Source organism: Erpetoichthys calabaricus, chromosome 10 (genome assembly GCF_900747795.2).
Source record: "Erpetoichthys calabaricus chromosome 10, fErpCal1.3, whole genome shotgun sequence".
In the NCBI taxonomy this organism is placed as follows: Eukaryota; Metazoa; Chordata; class Cladistia; order Polypteriformes; family Polypteridae; genus Erpetoichthys; species Erpetoichthys calabaricus.
The window spans coordinates 69,949,715-69,964,639 of record NC_041403.2 but is presented as its reverse complement, the minus strand read 5'-3'; the positions used below and the strand labels follow the sequence as shown (position 1 = coordinate 69,964,639).

The 14,925-nt window shown below is 36.3% G+C and overlaps 1 protein-coding gene across 4 annotated transcripts in view; it reads right to left on the bottom strand.

The window, feature by feature from the left end:
• Positions 1–14,925, bottom strand: part of LOC114659134 (endophilin-B1) — a 58,364-nt gene that overhangs the window by 31,187 nt on the left and 12,252 nt on the right. For all 4 annotated transcript variants that reach the window (XM_028811397.2, XM_051933072.1, XM_051933071.1 and 1 more), the window contains exons 3-5: positions 9,920–10,048; positions 8,053–8,186; positions 3,438–3,530 (exon numbers count right to left, since the gene is read on the bottom strand). In XM_028811397.2, the coding sequence (XP_028667230.1) occupies positions 3,438–3,530; positions 8,053–8,186; positions 9,920–10,048 (356 nt within the window). The remainder of the gene's footprint in view (positions 1–3,437; positions 3,531–8,052; positions 8,187–9,919; positions 10,049–14,925) is intronic.

The following is a 14,925-nucleotide window of genomic DNA, read 5'->3' as shown; positions in this document are numbered from 1 at the left end:
GATCATCTTCTTTCAGCTGCTTCGGTTATGGGTTGCCACAGGGGACCATAATCTTCCATATCTTCCAGTTCTCTGCATTTTGCTCGATTATACCAAACACCTTCATGTCCTCTCTCACCACATCCATAAACCTTCTCTTAGGCCTTCCTCTTGCCTGGCAGCTCTATCAGCATCCTTCTCCTAATATTTCCAGTGTCTCTCCTTTACACCTGTCCAAACCAACACAATCTAGCCTCTCTGACTTTGTCTCCCAACCATCCAACCTGAGCTGACCCTCTAATTTATTCATTTACAATCCTATCCATCCTTGTCACACCCAAATGGAAATCTTAACATCTTTAACTCTGCCACTTCCAACTCTTTCTATTGTTTTCTGGTCAGTGCCACAGTCTCTAACCCATATAATATAGCTGGTCTCACTATAGTCTTGTAGACCTTCCCTTTTCCTCTATTCCACACTCCCTGTTACTCTGTACTGTTGATCTCAAGTATTTAAACTCATCCACCTTTGCCAACTCTAGTCCCTGCATCCTTACCATTCCTCTGACCTCCCTCTCATTCTTACAAATGAATTCTGTCTTCATCCTGCTGACCTTCATTCCTCTCCTCTCTAGAGCATATCTCCACCTCTCTGGGGTCTCTTCAACCTGCTCCCTACTCTTGCTACAGATCACAATGTCATCGGCAAACATCACAGTCCATTGGGACTCCTGTCTGATCTCGTCTGTCAACCTGTCCATCACCACTGCAAATAAGAAAGGGCTCAAAGCTGATCGCTGATGTATTCACACCTCTACCTTGAATGTATCCGTCACTCCTACAGCAGACCTCACCACTGTCCCACTTCCCTTGCACATATCCTGTATCACTTTTGCATACTTCTCTGCCACTCTCAACTTCCTCATGCAGTACCACAACTCCTCTCTAGACACCCTGTCATATGCTCCACAAAAACACAATTAAATCCTTCTGGCCTATTCTATACTCCTCCATCAACACCCTCAGAGCAAACACTGCAGTGTGCTCTTCCCCAGCATGAAATCATACTGCTGTTCACTAATCATCATCTCCTTTCTTAACCTAGCTTCCACTACTCTTTTCCATAACTTCATGCTGTGGCTCAATTTTATTCCCCTGTAGTTACTGCAGTCCTGCACATCCCCCTTATTCTTAAAAAATCAGTACTAGTACACTTCTTCTCCACTCCTCAGGAATCTTCTCATTTTCCAAGACTGCATTAAAAAATCTGGTTAAAACCTTCATTGCCATCTCTCCTAAACACCTCCATACTTCCACAGGGATATCACCTGGACCAACAGCCTTCGCCATTCTTCATAGTTGTCCCTACTTTCTCCTTGTTAATTTGTTGCACTTCCTGAGCATCTCAAAGTACTCTTTTCATCTGCTCAACACCCTCTCCTCACTTGCGAGTATGTTTCCATCTTTATCCTTTATCACCCTAACCTGCTGCACATCTTTCCCAGCTTGGTCCCTCTATCCAGCCAATCGGTACAAGTCCTTTTCTCCCTCCTTAGTATCCAACCTCTAATACAACATATCAAACACCTTTTCTTTAGCCTTCACCACCTCTCTCTTCACCTTATGCCATATCTCCTTGTACTCCTGTCTACTTTCTGCATCTATGCCACTTCTTTTTCGACAACCTCTTTCTCTGTATACTCTATTGTACTTCTCCATTCCACCACCAAAAATGAGATCATTTAAGACAATTAAAAAACCCTGTGAAAATACTACTGAATGGTATCAGAAACAGACTATTATTTTTGTTCATAGAGGTTAATAATTTCAGCATTACATGGACTGCAGGAACTAATGAACTAGAATTTATATGGGCAGTTGCCTACTCAGTTTCCCCATTTGAACCACTGTGCGACTCTAAACAAGTCACTTAAGCTGCCTTTGCTTCCAGTTAAAAAACACATTGTATTATAATACATTTTATTATAGGTGAAGGTCAATGACACATGTAGTAAGGTAAAGATGTAAAAACAATAAAAACAGTGCCACTAGGGGTCTGCATATATATGGCAAAGAATCTGACCACCTTGTGAGTTAGCTAAACCAATTATCCAACACACTTTGTTCTTACCTATCATCTCACTAATTGTTCCACTTGTTTTTTATTGACTTGGCAAATATCAAGACACTTCAACACTTCTATCCATCCATTTTTTTTTTAAATCACAAAGAAATGGAGTACAGATGTTTACAACGACAGTACTGTTGATAAAGTGGAAACCAACACCGGACTGGATGCCAGTCAATTGCAGGACACACTCACTTTCACCAATTTAAAATTGTTAGTAAACTTGGATTGTAAAGTGGGAGGTATGAGGAGAATGTGCTAACTCTGCATTCACAGTAGCTGGAGGGGGAAACAAACCCAGGTCCAGAGTAGCCATAAGACACCTGTGGTAAAACTGTGCAACCAATTTTTAAAACAGACATAATACACCCAAGTGTCCTCACATATGCAGTAATTATATTGAATAAGAAGTTTTGTTCTACTGTCATCTGCAAACTATAAATGTGCTTTCTATGGATTTAATTTTTCTTGCTATTGTTTTATCAACAACTAAGACATGCAAATAGGACTGAAACAGACTTCAACAAAACTGGTGATTTTAAAGAACACTGGGGGACAAGTTTCATGTCTTTGTTCTTCGGTTGAAATCACTACATGCTTTATATAAGTTAAGGTAGTTATAATCACTAATCCTGGCACTAGAGAATATGTGTTGCATATTGATTAGTCACATGCAGGTAAAAATTTCACTGTACTACGTAAATGTGGCAATAACTCCAGGCTCATTTAACTGGTCGAAATGGGGTGGCTTTATAACCTCAACCTGAAGCCACATCCACTTCTGGGGATTCTGCACCGGATTTATGATCCTGGAAATATGCACCTATACTTCTGCACTGTCAAGTTCCATCAAATATGTAAATAGACAGTCATGGCTTGTTTTCATTGGAACTGGATTCTGGGTAGTAGACATCCACCATGGTTATTCAAATATACATTAATTCTTCTGAGGCTTTGAACGTCACCAACATGAGTGGAACCTCCTCTGCTTATCCAATATGGGGAAGTTTTTTGTTGCCTGAGCCGGTTACCTTGTAAGGTCTTCTGGGAGTGATGAAATGCATCTATCTGGTGTTCATTGTATATACTTCATTATGTTTTATGTTTTAGTTGCACATCATTTGGTGTTTTCATTATACTATTAAATATAAATGTGTTTTATAAGAATAAAGTGACCTATAGTTTTGTTTACACATTCTTCTTGCTTTTATGAATCAAAGAATGGATCTTAATGTTATTTCAAATACTGCATACAAAATTAGCAGAATATTATAAACAACAACATCATCACAGTTACAAAAACATGTTAAAGTTTGTGAATCTTACTTACTGCTGCTTTGGCCTCTGCAACTCTAGCTTTTTTCAACCTCGTCTTGGCAGCATCAAGATCCAGGCGTTTGTTTTGTAAAAGTTTGCGTTCTTTCTAAAAAGAGTAGAAGGAGAAAACACAATCAGGTGATAATAAATAAAATTAGATTTTAGTTTTCTTGTACTCTTTCAGTTCCAAATTGTCAATATTGTCACACAACATTTTAAAAAGTATTTTAGTAAAAAAAATACTGTAATCTATACAAGTTGCAACTTGCCTCATTAAATTAGAATTTTATACCTAAAATGGTACTTGTAAAACAAGTTATTTAAGATTGGAAACAAACATGACTTTAACTGCTAGGTGTGCCTGCTAGGAATTACTACTAAATTTTGTTTTGTCTTGTGGATGGATTCATTTCTAAGATTTAAACAACTCTACAGAGTTTTCATATAGGTTTTTTATGCACATTATAAACATCTCATCAACTAGTGTGCTTATAATATACAAAAGCAAGTGTGAATGTGGCTGTACTTTTGCATGTTGCTGGAATGAATCAATGTATTACAGAGGTCAAGTTCCTAACATGCACCAAAGCTGCTTCATATATCCTGAACAGGACTTAATTTTAAAAATGGATAAAAATACAATTGTGCTTGAAAATAAGTCTACGTCAGATTATTTTAGTGCGAGAAATAAAATTGTGACAAAGAATGAACATTTAATTAAAGGAAATTAGATTTGTATCTCTGTTAGTAATATCATAAATAACTTCACCAAAAAGCTAAATCCAGCAAAATCTTGGATATTTAAAATTGGCAATTATTTTCATACATTTTTTAGAAATACTGATTTTGCACTTTTACCATCCCTGAATACTTGTCTTGGCAACTTTCTACTTGTTCTGGACATTTTAGAATGCCCTGCATGAAAAACAATATATACTGTACAATACTAACTGGGACTGTTAGTCCAGCGCTTAAATCTGTAAATGGAAGCGTCATCATATTGAAATGAATTCAACGGAGCCTAACTGCATTTCACAATACATACAATGTCACTAGTGATACATTCACTCAAGGGTGTCATTCCTGACACACCCAACGTGCCCGTCAAGTGTATTAATACAACTGCAATTTTTTATTCCAGCAGATGCTGTACACAACTGACACCGTAACATAATAATAATAAAAAAAAAAAAAAAATTGTGTAAAATGAAAAAAAGACTGGGGAGAGGAAGTACAAATTCCACTATCACACAGAGGGAAGTAGCTGATGGTATGACTGAGGGAATGTCAAACCTGGGTCTTTGCAGGCTACCGTGCCTCTCTTTTATAGCAACTAAAAGAATTTCATTAATTTATTTACATGATCTATTCTTTCTCTTATTTTGCTACATCAATAAGGACAGATTACCAGAACTTCCTCAGCATTACTGTATACGTTTACCCCAGGAAGAACAAGTTAAAACATAGAATTTTTTTCAACAAGAAAACATATTACATGTAACACAAACATGTAAAGTAGGTCTATTGTTAACTGCTGTACTGATGCAGATTTAGTACACATTCTTCATGTGACATGTTTTGAAATGGTCAACAACAACATCATACAGCCCAATGTTGCAATCGTTCTTTGCACATTTTTCATATATTTTTTCTGTTGCTTGAGCATGAGAGGTTTGAATGACAATGCAAGATCCACGCAATCGATGCACCTCGTGTTTTTGTAGGCTAACATGGCACAAGGCTTACTGAAAAGTGCTTAGGGGGCTAATGTCTTTCTTCTTGATAACAATAATTTAGCCTTTTTGCCATGCACCTACTTGCACCACGATTAATCTTCAAACAACCAAATTCACCAGGTATATCAAGGTGACTGTATATTGTATATTGATATCACTTTTACTATCCATGTTAACACCTGTTGACCAATTCACATTGTCATCACTATCGGTTGATTCAACTAATGGTTCGGTTTCAGTTTGTTCTAAAACTGGCTTTACAGCTTCTTGTTTACATGGAATTGTGTTTTGACTGAAGGCTTTGCCCCAGTTGTGAATATTGAGGAGTTAACAGAAATATTCAACATTTTTTGCAGCATAATGTTACTTTATACACTAATTGGCAGCAGAATACTGTCCTGAGAGTTACTTGGTCTTAACACTGTAAAATAGACCATTACAGATCACCCCGAATCTGACTCGGGCTTAACCATATTTACATAAAATTCTGATCCTGAGTAACACTTGGGGTTAACACCAATAAGGTTAATGGACTCGAATGACATTAGTACTCTTTACAGAGTCAATTTGTCAACTGCCTCAAATGTATGACATTTGTTATATGATTCTAAATAGAAGTGATAATTTTTGTGATGCACTATTTGTGGCGTGTGCCACCACCATCTACCCAAAGCACCATGATGTTCCAACAATGATGGATGGATTAAAAGCCAGAAATCTGTATGACCATCAGCATCAAGTGACTCCGTGAAAAACCCGAACTACAAAGAGGACTATTTCATTTATGTTAGGTAGAATGCCCAAAGGGGACTGGGCGGTCTCGTGGCCTGGAACCCCTACAGATTTTATTTTTTTCTCCAGCCTTCTGGAGTTTTTTTTTGTTTTTTCTGTCCACCCTGGCCATTGGACCTTACTCCTTTCTATGTTAATTAATGTTGTCTTATTTTAATTTCTTATTTTGTCTTTTATTTTTCTTCTCTCCATTATGTAAAGCACTTTGAGCTACTTTTTGTATGAAAATGTGCTATATAAATAAATGTTGTTGTTGTTGTATTTGTTGCAGTGAAAAATGCATTGCATTGTATTACTACAGTACATACATTACTAAGTATATTCCAATGGAAGGCGCATTGTAAACATTAACACTGAATACTACATACATATTGTAACTGCCAGACAGACAGAAACTGGCTTGTATTGTATAGATTAACACTTTTTGCTGCAAATAATCTTCCATTGCATATACTAATGTTAAAGAGGTTGGAATCGCCCAAAAATGTTCATGCTTTTGATAGTTATTGATACTGGTTTTTTTTTATTTATTTTTTTTAAATCAAGGTACCATTAAAATTGTTTTAAAGATGGAGTTGCAAATGGAGTTATAAATTATTCACATATTATTGCAAAACTGCACTTTCAATTGCCATTACTCCATTGTCACAATAGTACACAATCTTAGCTAATCCTTAAATCGATCATGTGTAAATGCTACTTGGTTATTAAAGAAACCTTTACAATTGTGTTAACAAAGACAAAACCAATTATTCCATTCAATGAATAAGGTAAACTGAATTTCCTTGAATTGCAAGGTACTAGCATTCGTAAAGCTTAATTTCGGAATGAAAAATAGCCAAAACAAAACAGCTTTCTCGTTAAACACATCAGTCTATTGAGTAAAATGAAGGTTATTTCATGCAATAGATTACCAAGAAAACAAAGATTTCATATGTCCACTATATCTTGAGAGAAGAGAGCAAACCAGATCTAACCAGGATAGAAAACGGAACGAAAGGCCCAAACACAAAGGTATAAAAGAGTCCATAGTTTGAAAAGCAGACACCTTCAAAAGTTCTTAGTTGGCTGCTCAATGAACATTATGCACCATGTACCAGTGTCATCTGCTAATTTTTGGATAACTCCAAACTCTAATATAATTTACAATTTAACATGTGTTTATTTCACAGTAAAACACAATTTCCCATATTGTGTATGCTTTTGGTACTTGCATTACAAAAGGCATTGTTTCTAAAATCTCTTAAAAAGATATACTAAACTCTTTTACTTTTTGTGGGTTTAGAAACCGCAATGAACATTTTTTACTTAATTGTAGAAAGAGAGCAATGGCAACCAGTAATATTGGTATAATTGCAGAAACTGACACAAAACGCTCACCAACAACTCAACATTTGAGAGCATTTTGGAGAAGGAATATGACAAATAAAAATGCAATTTCTAAGAAATATTATATGAAAATCAGCTACTCTAGCAACATAAGGTCAGTTTCATTCATTCTTATGTTTCATGTATATTAAATGGTGTAGAAAAATTAAAAACTAAACATAAAGTACCGTCGAGTATAAACTCAAGAAGGAGTTATTGATACTTAAAACAAAGTCTTTATTTGTTGCAATTAATTGTTAAAAACAAGACATACAATCTTCTCTAAAACTGAAGAATTTTTTCTTAAGTACAATTAAGTAAATATTAAAACAAAATATTTATCTACATGTAGTGTTATCTGCAAATTTACAAGTAAAACAGTCTGAAAGCACCAAGATAAACAACCAAAAACATGGCAGCTGTTGTCTGAAAAGATAGGCAAGTCCGACAATTCAAAAGTTTTTTAAAATATCAAGTGTTATGTTTTAATATGACAATTCTACATCCAAACATTTACAACCAAAACAATCCATAAGGAATTATGATTTAAAGTTGGCAGTAACATGCCAGTTGAGAACAGCAAATTAGACCAATAGAAAGTTTTACATGCAGTCAAGTTGCTGTATACCTAAAACTATAGCTCAGAAGTTTAAATTCCTGTTTAAATTTATTGTACAAATTTTCTTGAATCTGCTAGAAATTAAAATGTAACTATCAGTTTAGAAAACTTACAGAAATTGTTTTGAAATCCCCTTCCAGGAAGTTTCGAAATGGAGTCAGAAAATTAATCGCAGTACTCTGTATAAATTCTCTTTCCCCACTTCCAATTTGCTTCTGAGTTTCACCACATTTTGCAAGAGCATTTCCTTTATTCACACACATAAAAAAACAAACAAAACAAAGCACAACCATATTTTACATATTGGCCATAAAAGAAAGGGACATCCATGTTACAGCAAAGATAGAATCTCTGTCAATAAAGGTGATATTCACATTATAACAAGCACATTGTAACTGAATTCAAAAGGACAAAAACTTTCCTTTATTAGTCAACCTAGTTCTTGATTAAGTTAATAGTAAAATAACACAACATACAACATTTATCAATGGAAAAAAAATAATTAAAATTGTTTTCTCTGTGTTAACAGATTTATTTCTGTTTTGTAAAAAGTGACATGGTGATACAGTGGTTAATGCAGCCTGTTCATGGATCTAACATACTAGGTTCAAATGTTATACCCTGACATTCTGTGGGTGGATCTTGTATATTCTGTCAATGTCCCCATGGTTTCTGTTTTCCCTTCCGAGTAATTCGGAGATTATAAATTGACTCCTGTGTGTGAGAACCTAAGTGTGTGTATGTGGGCCCTGCAACGGAATAGCACTTTGTCCAAGGCTGTTTTCGTGCCTTGTGTCCAGTGCTGCTGAGATGCCCCTTACAACCCTAACATTGAATTAAATCGGGCTTGAGAATAATAATACAATATGCATCACAATACCGCAATCAAATATCTTTTTTTTGCTTTTAGTTAATATTGACATCGCCTTTAGTCTATTCCTTAGTAGTTTGATAAAGAACACTTGCCGTTTTAAATTTTACTCACTGCCTTCATAAATCAGCATCAGAGAGTTGGTTGACTGCTAGTTTAATATACTGAAAATGTCTTCAATTTCCAAATATGCTTACCACAGGCTGTCACACTGTTACACTGAGGAGGGGTTGGTGGTTTTGGAAAGGGGAGTGATAGTAAGACTATAGTATTCTGGTGATACTTGGGGCAAACCATGAAAAAGCCCTGAACAGAGCACCAGACCACTGCAGGGTATACTTACATCCAAGATCACTCGTACTGGGTCAGTTTACAGTTACCAATCAACTTAACTTGGGATGTAGGAGAAATCCAATATACTGTAGTCACTGAGAGAATGAGCATATATCCAAGCTAAAGAGTTTGGGCTTTGGGGTGTTGTTATCTGAGATACAACAGTATAAGTTTACTTTACTATAATGAAATCAGTAGTTAACCAGGATTGTATAAAACATATTGGAAGAGTCTTCCAGCATACATGACCTACTTATTGGAAGGCTATTGGGGAGTAATGTACTTGTGGAGAAAACATATGTACTGTAAGCTTTCCTATTCCTATTTGAAATGGCTCGGTTATTCCACATATGGTTCTTATCTTTACTGACTGGTTCATGTATAGGTTCCTAATTAGTTTTATGTCGTTCCAATCGACTCCTATGTCTCTGAGGTTCAGCAGACATGTCTCACCTAACTTGTACAGTTCTGTTTTGTTCCCAAACATAATGACATATATTCAAAGGAAGAAAAACCAGTTGTACCATTTTGAGCATATCACCTTGGGGAAAAAAATTATTTTCTTCTTACCATTATCGTATACATTGAGCAAAAATATCAGCAGATCTGTAAACTTTCATGCCGATTAAAGTGATGCCAGCTGTAAGACTGGTGATACATTTGATAAAACTAATAATACAAATCATATAGAAAATAAAGCATTGCATATACCTGCGAGAAATACCGTACTAAAAGTATAAATAAAATCTGAGAAATGTTCTGGTACTGAAGCTTACCATAGGCAGTGCCTGGTCCAAAATCAGTTGCAGAATCGATCATGTACTGTCCCAAAAGTTCATGGTTGTTCATTCGTGTTGGAGCCTTTTTTTCCAGTTTTTCATACAGAAATTCTTCTATTCTTACATCTACAAGTATAAATAAGCATATAAACACAATATAAACAATCTGTATCACATATAAATGTTCCCCTTCCACAGAAATATTTTATATAAACATTTGGGGAGTGTATTATCTCCCTAAAGGGCATATGGACCTGTTTATCCAGTTCTTATGAGCAGTGCAGTCCAGTGAACTATTCCAAGAATACAGCAAAACTGAGCTTGAGCTGCTGAACAATATCAACAATTGTGCTCTCCAAGTAAGGTGTAAACAAGGCATTAGACAACTAAAAGTCCTCTCATTTCTAAAGGATATGCCTAAAGGGCAGATACATATGAACTCTAGTGATAACTGACAAACTGTAATTTATTTACTGCAAGTCATTCTTTGTTTAAAACTGCACCATACAGCAAATCAAATTTTCACAATCATTTAAGAACTTATCTTGGGGTTCTTTGATACTGCTATAATTGGAACACTTACAGGCACAGCAACAAGCAAATATCACATTAATACCATGACATCAAATGTTTAAAACAATCCACTGGCTCTAAATCTTTTTCCTAACATTACTGCAAACAATGTTATGTTATGCTAAGAGGCTTTCCACTGCAACACTGTACAATGGGCTCCATTTCACTTTTTCCTGCATTCTTTAGCCTATTATCTACTTACCTTCACATTTAAACATCATATTACAATGCAACTACAGGGCCTATTTGTAATTCAACCAGGATCCGTTACAAAACAAAAAAATAAGGGATCAATGAACAAATTAATAAAGATAATCTTCTTCTTTAGTTATCAGTCATAAGGCAAGCCTTTTGGCCATCAGTTCCTCCATTGTACTCCATCTTCTGCTCTTCGTTACATTTTTTGGTACGAGTTACCTTCTTGCCTTGCCTTGCACTGCTCGGTTTCTTTCCCTCCAGTTTAACCTCCAGCACTATTTTCAACAATCTGTCTCCTTTTAGTACATGTCCCATCCAGTTTTGCTGCTTTCTTCTCAATCTTTCAAGCATGCTCCTTTCTATACCAGTCCTTTCCAGCACTTTTTCATTAAGATAATTTTTCTGTTTAACCAATCTTTTCCACCCTTCTCAATAGCCACATTTCACACACTTCCAGTCTATTTTTATCCCTTTTCCTCATTGTCCATGTGCCTGCTCTATACAATGCAACACTTCAGATTGTTTTTATTATTCTTTTCTTCAATGTTCTATTCATTCTATTTGTTAACTATCTTTTGCATTGAAGGCTGCTTTTCCCATTGCTATACATATTTTAATTCATTTTCACTTCACCCATCCCATGACAACATACTTCCCAAATACTTAAAGCTGCCCACGTCTTCAAAAATGTGTTCTACAAATAATACTACTGGTTTTGTTGTTCTTTCCTTTGGTACACACAACATTTTTGTTTTCTTTATAAAGATTTTCATCCTATACATCTTACAACCGTAAATTTAATTTGTTCATTAGTTTCTGTAGTCCTTCTTCATTGCCTGATATTATCGTTTTATCGCCTGCAAATCTTACCAATGTAATCCCTCTTCATCCAACTCTCACCCCTGACTCGCTGTTTTGTCAGTGCTTCTTTAATTACTCTCTCACAAATGTTAAACAGGATTGGCAAGAGTGAGCAGCCCTGTTTATTACTTCTTCCTATTTGACATGGCTCTGTTATTCCACATATGGTTCTTATCTTTGCTGACTGGTTCATGTATAAGTTCCTAATTAGTCTTAAGTCATGCCAATGTACTCCTATGTCTCTCAATATTCCAGCAGTTTAACCCAGTTAATTCGGTCAAATGTTTTCTCCAGGTCTACAAAGAGAGAGCGGTTGGGAGCATGCACTGATTGTTTTGTGGACGGTGCAGCAACAAACTGACATATAATCTAGACCTCTTCACTCGGCATCTTCAGCACTCCAAAAGCATCTCTCATTGCCTAAACTTTCCTGAATCCAAATGAATCTTCTTCCATATTGCTTTATGACTTTGTTTCTAATCTTTTTGGTATCAACTTTAAAATTACCTTTGACACATGTGACAGTGAGTTTATTGCTCGATAGTCTTCACTATTTGTTGCATGTGTTTTTGGTATTGGTATTAATACCATTTACCCTGGTGTAATCTGGGCATTCTCCTTATTCATAATTGTTCTTATGCAATCTTTTCAGTTCTTGTGTCACCAAAATTATTAATCATTTCTGCTGGTATGTTGTCTGTTTTACCATTTTCAGTTCTTTTATCCCATGTTCTACTTCTTTCCTCAATTCTAATCCAATCTCGTCTTTTTTTTTTACTTTTTTTGCCTCTTACAGCGCCTTCTCTTCTTTTGTTGAATTATTAGCATCATACAATTCTTCTACAGATCCATCGTTCCTTCACTTTTACTGGTTCAGTTAGTGGTTCTTGACTTTAACCATTTACTGTTGTCCTTTTACATTGTGTACTATTGCTATAGGTTTTTGTGATGTCTCTTACGTTTGCACACATCAAATCACTTTTTCCCCTGTTCCTCCAGGGATTCAAGTTCTTTGCACTGTTTATCTCACCATTTAGTTCTTACTTCATCAATGATTCTTCTCAGTTTCATTTTTTTCTTGGTTATAAATTCCTTACTCCTTCTTCTGTTCCTCAATTCTTCCACCTTTTTCTTTAATCTATTTTTTTTAATCATATCCTATGTAATATATGGTTTCTTAACCTTCTTCCTATATTGTTCCATCCAACTATAATTATTGCTGTTTTTATTTGGGTACATTTCTTATTGGTCCTCTCTGTTTGGGTGTCTTTTGTATCTTCTAGGTATTTATCCATCTCTAATATGAATTTCTCCAACATTTATCTTTTCAACTTTAAGGTCCCATCTCATGTTTATTATTTACTTTACATTTCTCGAGTATTAATCTTAGAATTATTACAGCTAGATTATGGTGCATGTCTACATCTGCCCCTACTAGAATACCAGCATTCTTTATAATATTTCTATAATTCTGGGTTACCAAAATATAGCCAATTTGAAATCATCCTGCATCTCATTGCACTTCCTAAGTGTATCTTTTTCCCCCATGCTTAAACCATGTATTAGCAAACATTAAGTATTTATTTCCTCTATAGAAATCAACAAGCCTCTCTCCCCTTTTATTCCTTCTTCCTAGTCCAAAAATCCCACATCCTTTCCACCTCATCCCAATCTCCTATTACAATTCTATAATCATCCCTTTTCGTGGTCCAAAATACAATCTACTTTGTCATATGCCTTCTCTACTTCTTCATCTTCCTGCCCTCTGATCGGCATACAGTAATCCCTCCTCCATCGCGGGGGTTGCGTTCCAGAGCCACCCGCGAAATAGGAAAATCCGCGAAGTAGAAACCATATGTTTATATGGTTATTTTTAGAATGTCATGCTTGGGTCACAGATTTGCGCAGAAACACAGGAGGTTGTAGAGAGACAGGAACGTTATTCAAACACTGCAAACAAACATTTGTCTCTTTTTCAAAAGTTTAAACTGTGCTCCATGACAAGACAGAGATGACAGTTCTGTCTCACAATTAAAAGAATGCAAACATATCTTCCTTTTCAAAGGAGTGCAAAGCAAGCAGTCAAAAAAAAAATCAATACGGCTTTTTGGCTTTTAAGTATGCGAAGCACCGCCGGAACAAAGCTGTTGAAGGCGGCAGCTCACACCCCCTCTGTCAGGAGCAGGAAGACAGAGAGAGAGAGATAGAGAGAGATAGCGAGAGACAGATAAAAAAAATCAATACGTGCCCTTTGAGCTTTTAAGTATGCGAAGCTCCGTGCAGCATGTCCTTCAGGAAGCAGCTGCACACAGCCCCCCTGCTCACACCCCCCTACGTCAGCGCAAGAGAGAGAGAGAGAGAGAGAGAAAGAGAGAAAGTAAGCTGGATAGCTACTCAGCCATCTGCCAATAGCGTCCCTTGTATGAAATCAACTGGGCAAACCAACTGAGGAAGCATGTACCAGAAATTAAAAGACCTATTGTCCGCAGAAACCCGCGAAGCAGCGAAAAATCCGCGATATATATTTAAATATGCTTACATATAAAATCCGCGATGGAGTGAAGCCGCGAAAGGCGAAGCGCGATATAGCGAGGGATCACTGTATACACTTGTATAACAATGACGTCTACTGGTTCTCCTTTAAGTTTCAGCGCCAGTAGTCTATCCTTAAATTGCTATCTTCCTTATGATGCTTCTAGCTGCTGTTCCCTGCAGCAGTATACTCAATTCTTCTCCTCCTGCATACATCAACCTGTAAACCTCAACCCAGAGATCTCCATTTCCTTGCCATCAAGTTTCACACAGGCCCAATAAGTTGGAGTTCCACTTCACTTCTAATATCCCTGCACTTTCTGCACTTAGTAATGTCCTCACATCCCAAGTTCCTGTTTTTATTGGATTTACTCTCCTCCTTTGGGAGGGTTTAGCTGATTTACATGCTGAGCTACCTTTCCCACTCTCCTGCCAGATATGATACCTTTGAATTGCATTTGGAAGGTCTCATTAACCTGTGGAAGGTCAACTGTGTTTGTCAGTAGGGAGACTACTCTGCTGCAAGGCCCGTATGGGATAAGCAGAGGAACCGCCAGTGAGAAAGCAGTCACTGTGGTGTTCTTTTTTTGTAAAGACAGTTTCCTTGTTTTTAATGGATTTATTTATTCTGATTTTAACCTCCATATATACACATTTTTATGGATTTATTTACTGAACTATTTTTAAGCACTGCACTTTTTGAACACTTGTTCTTTTTTTTTTTTTTTAAATAAAAGCACTGATCCCTTTTACACCATCTCCTTGCTCCAAGTGTGGTTTGTCCTCATTTGCCAAGCTCACTTCGGTTACGGTACTGACTGTGTCAGGTTCAAGAGGCT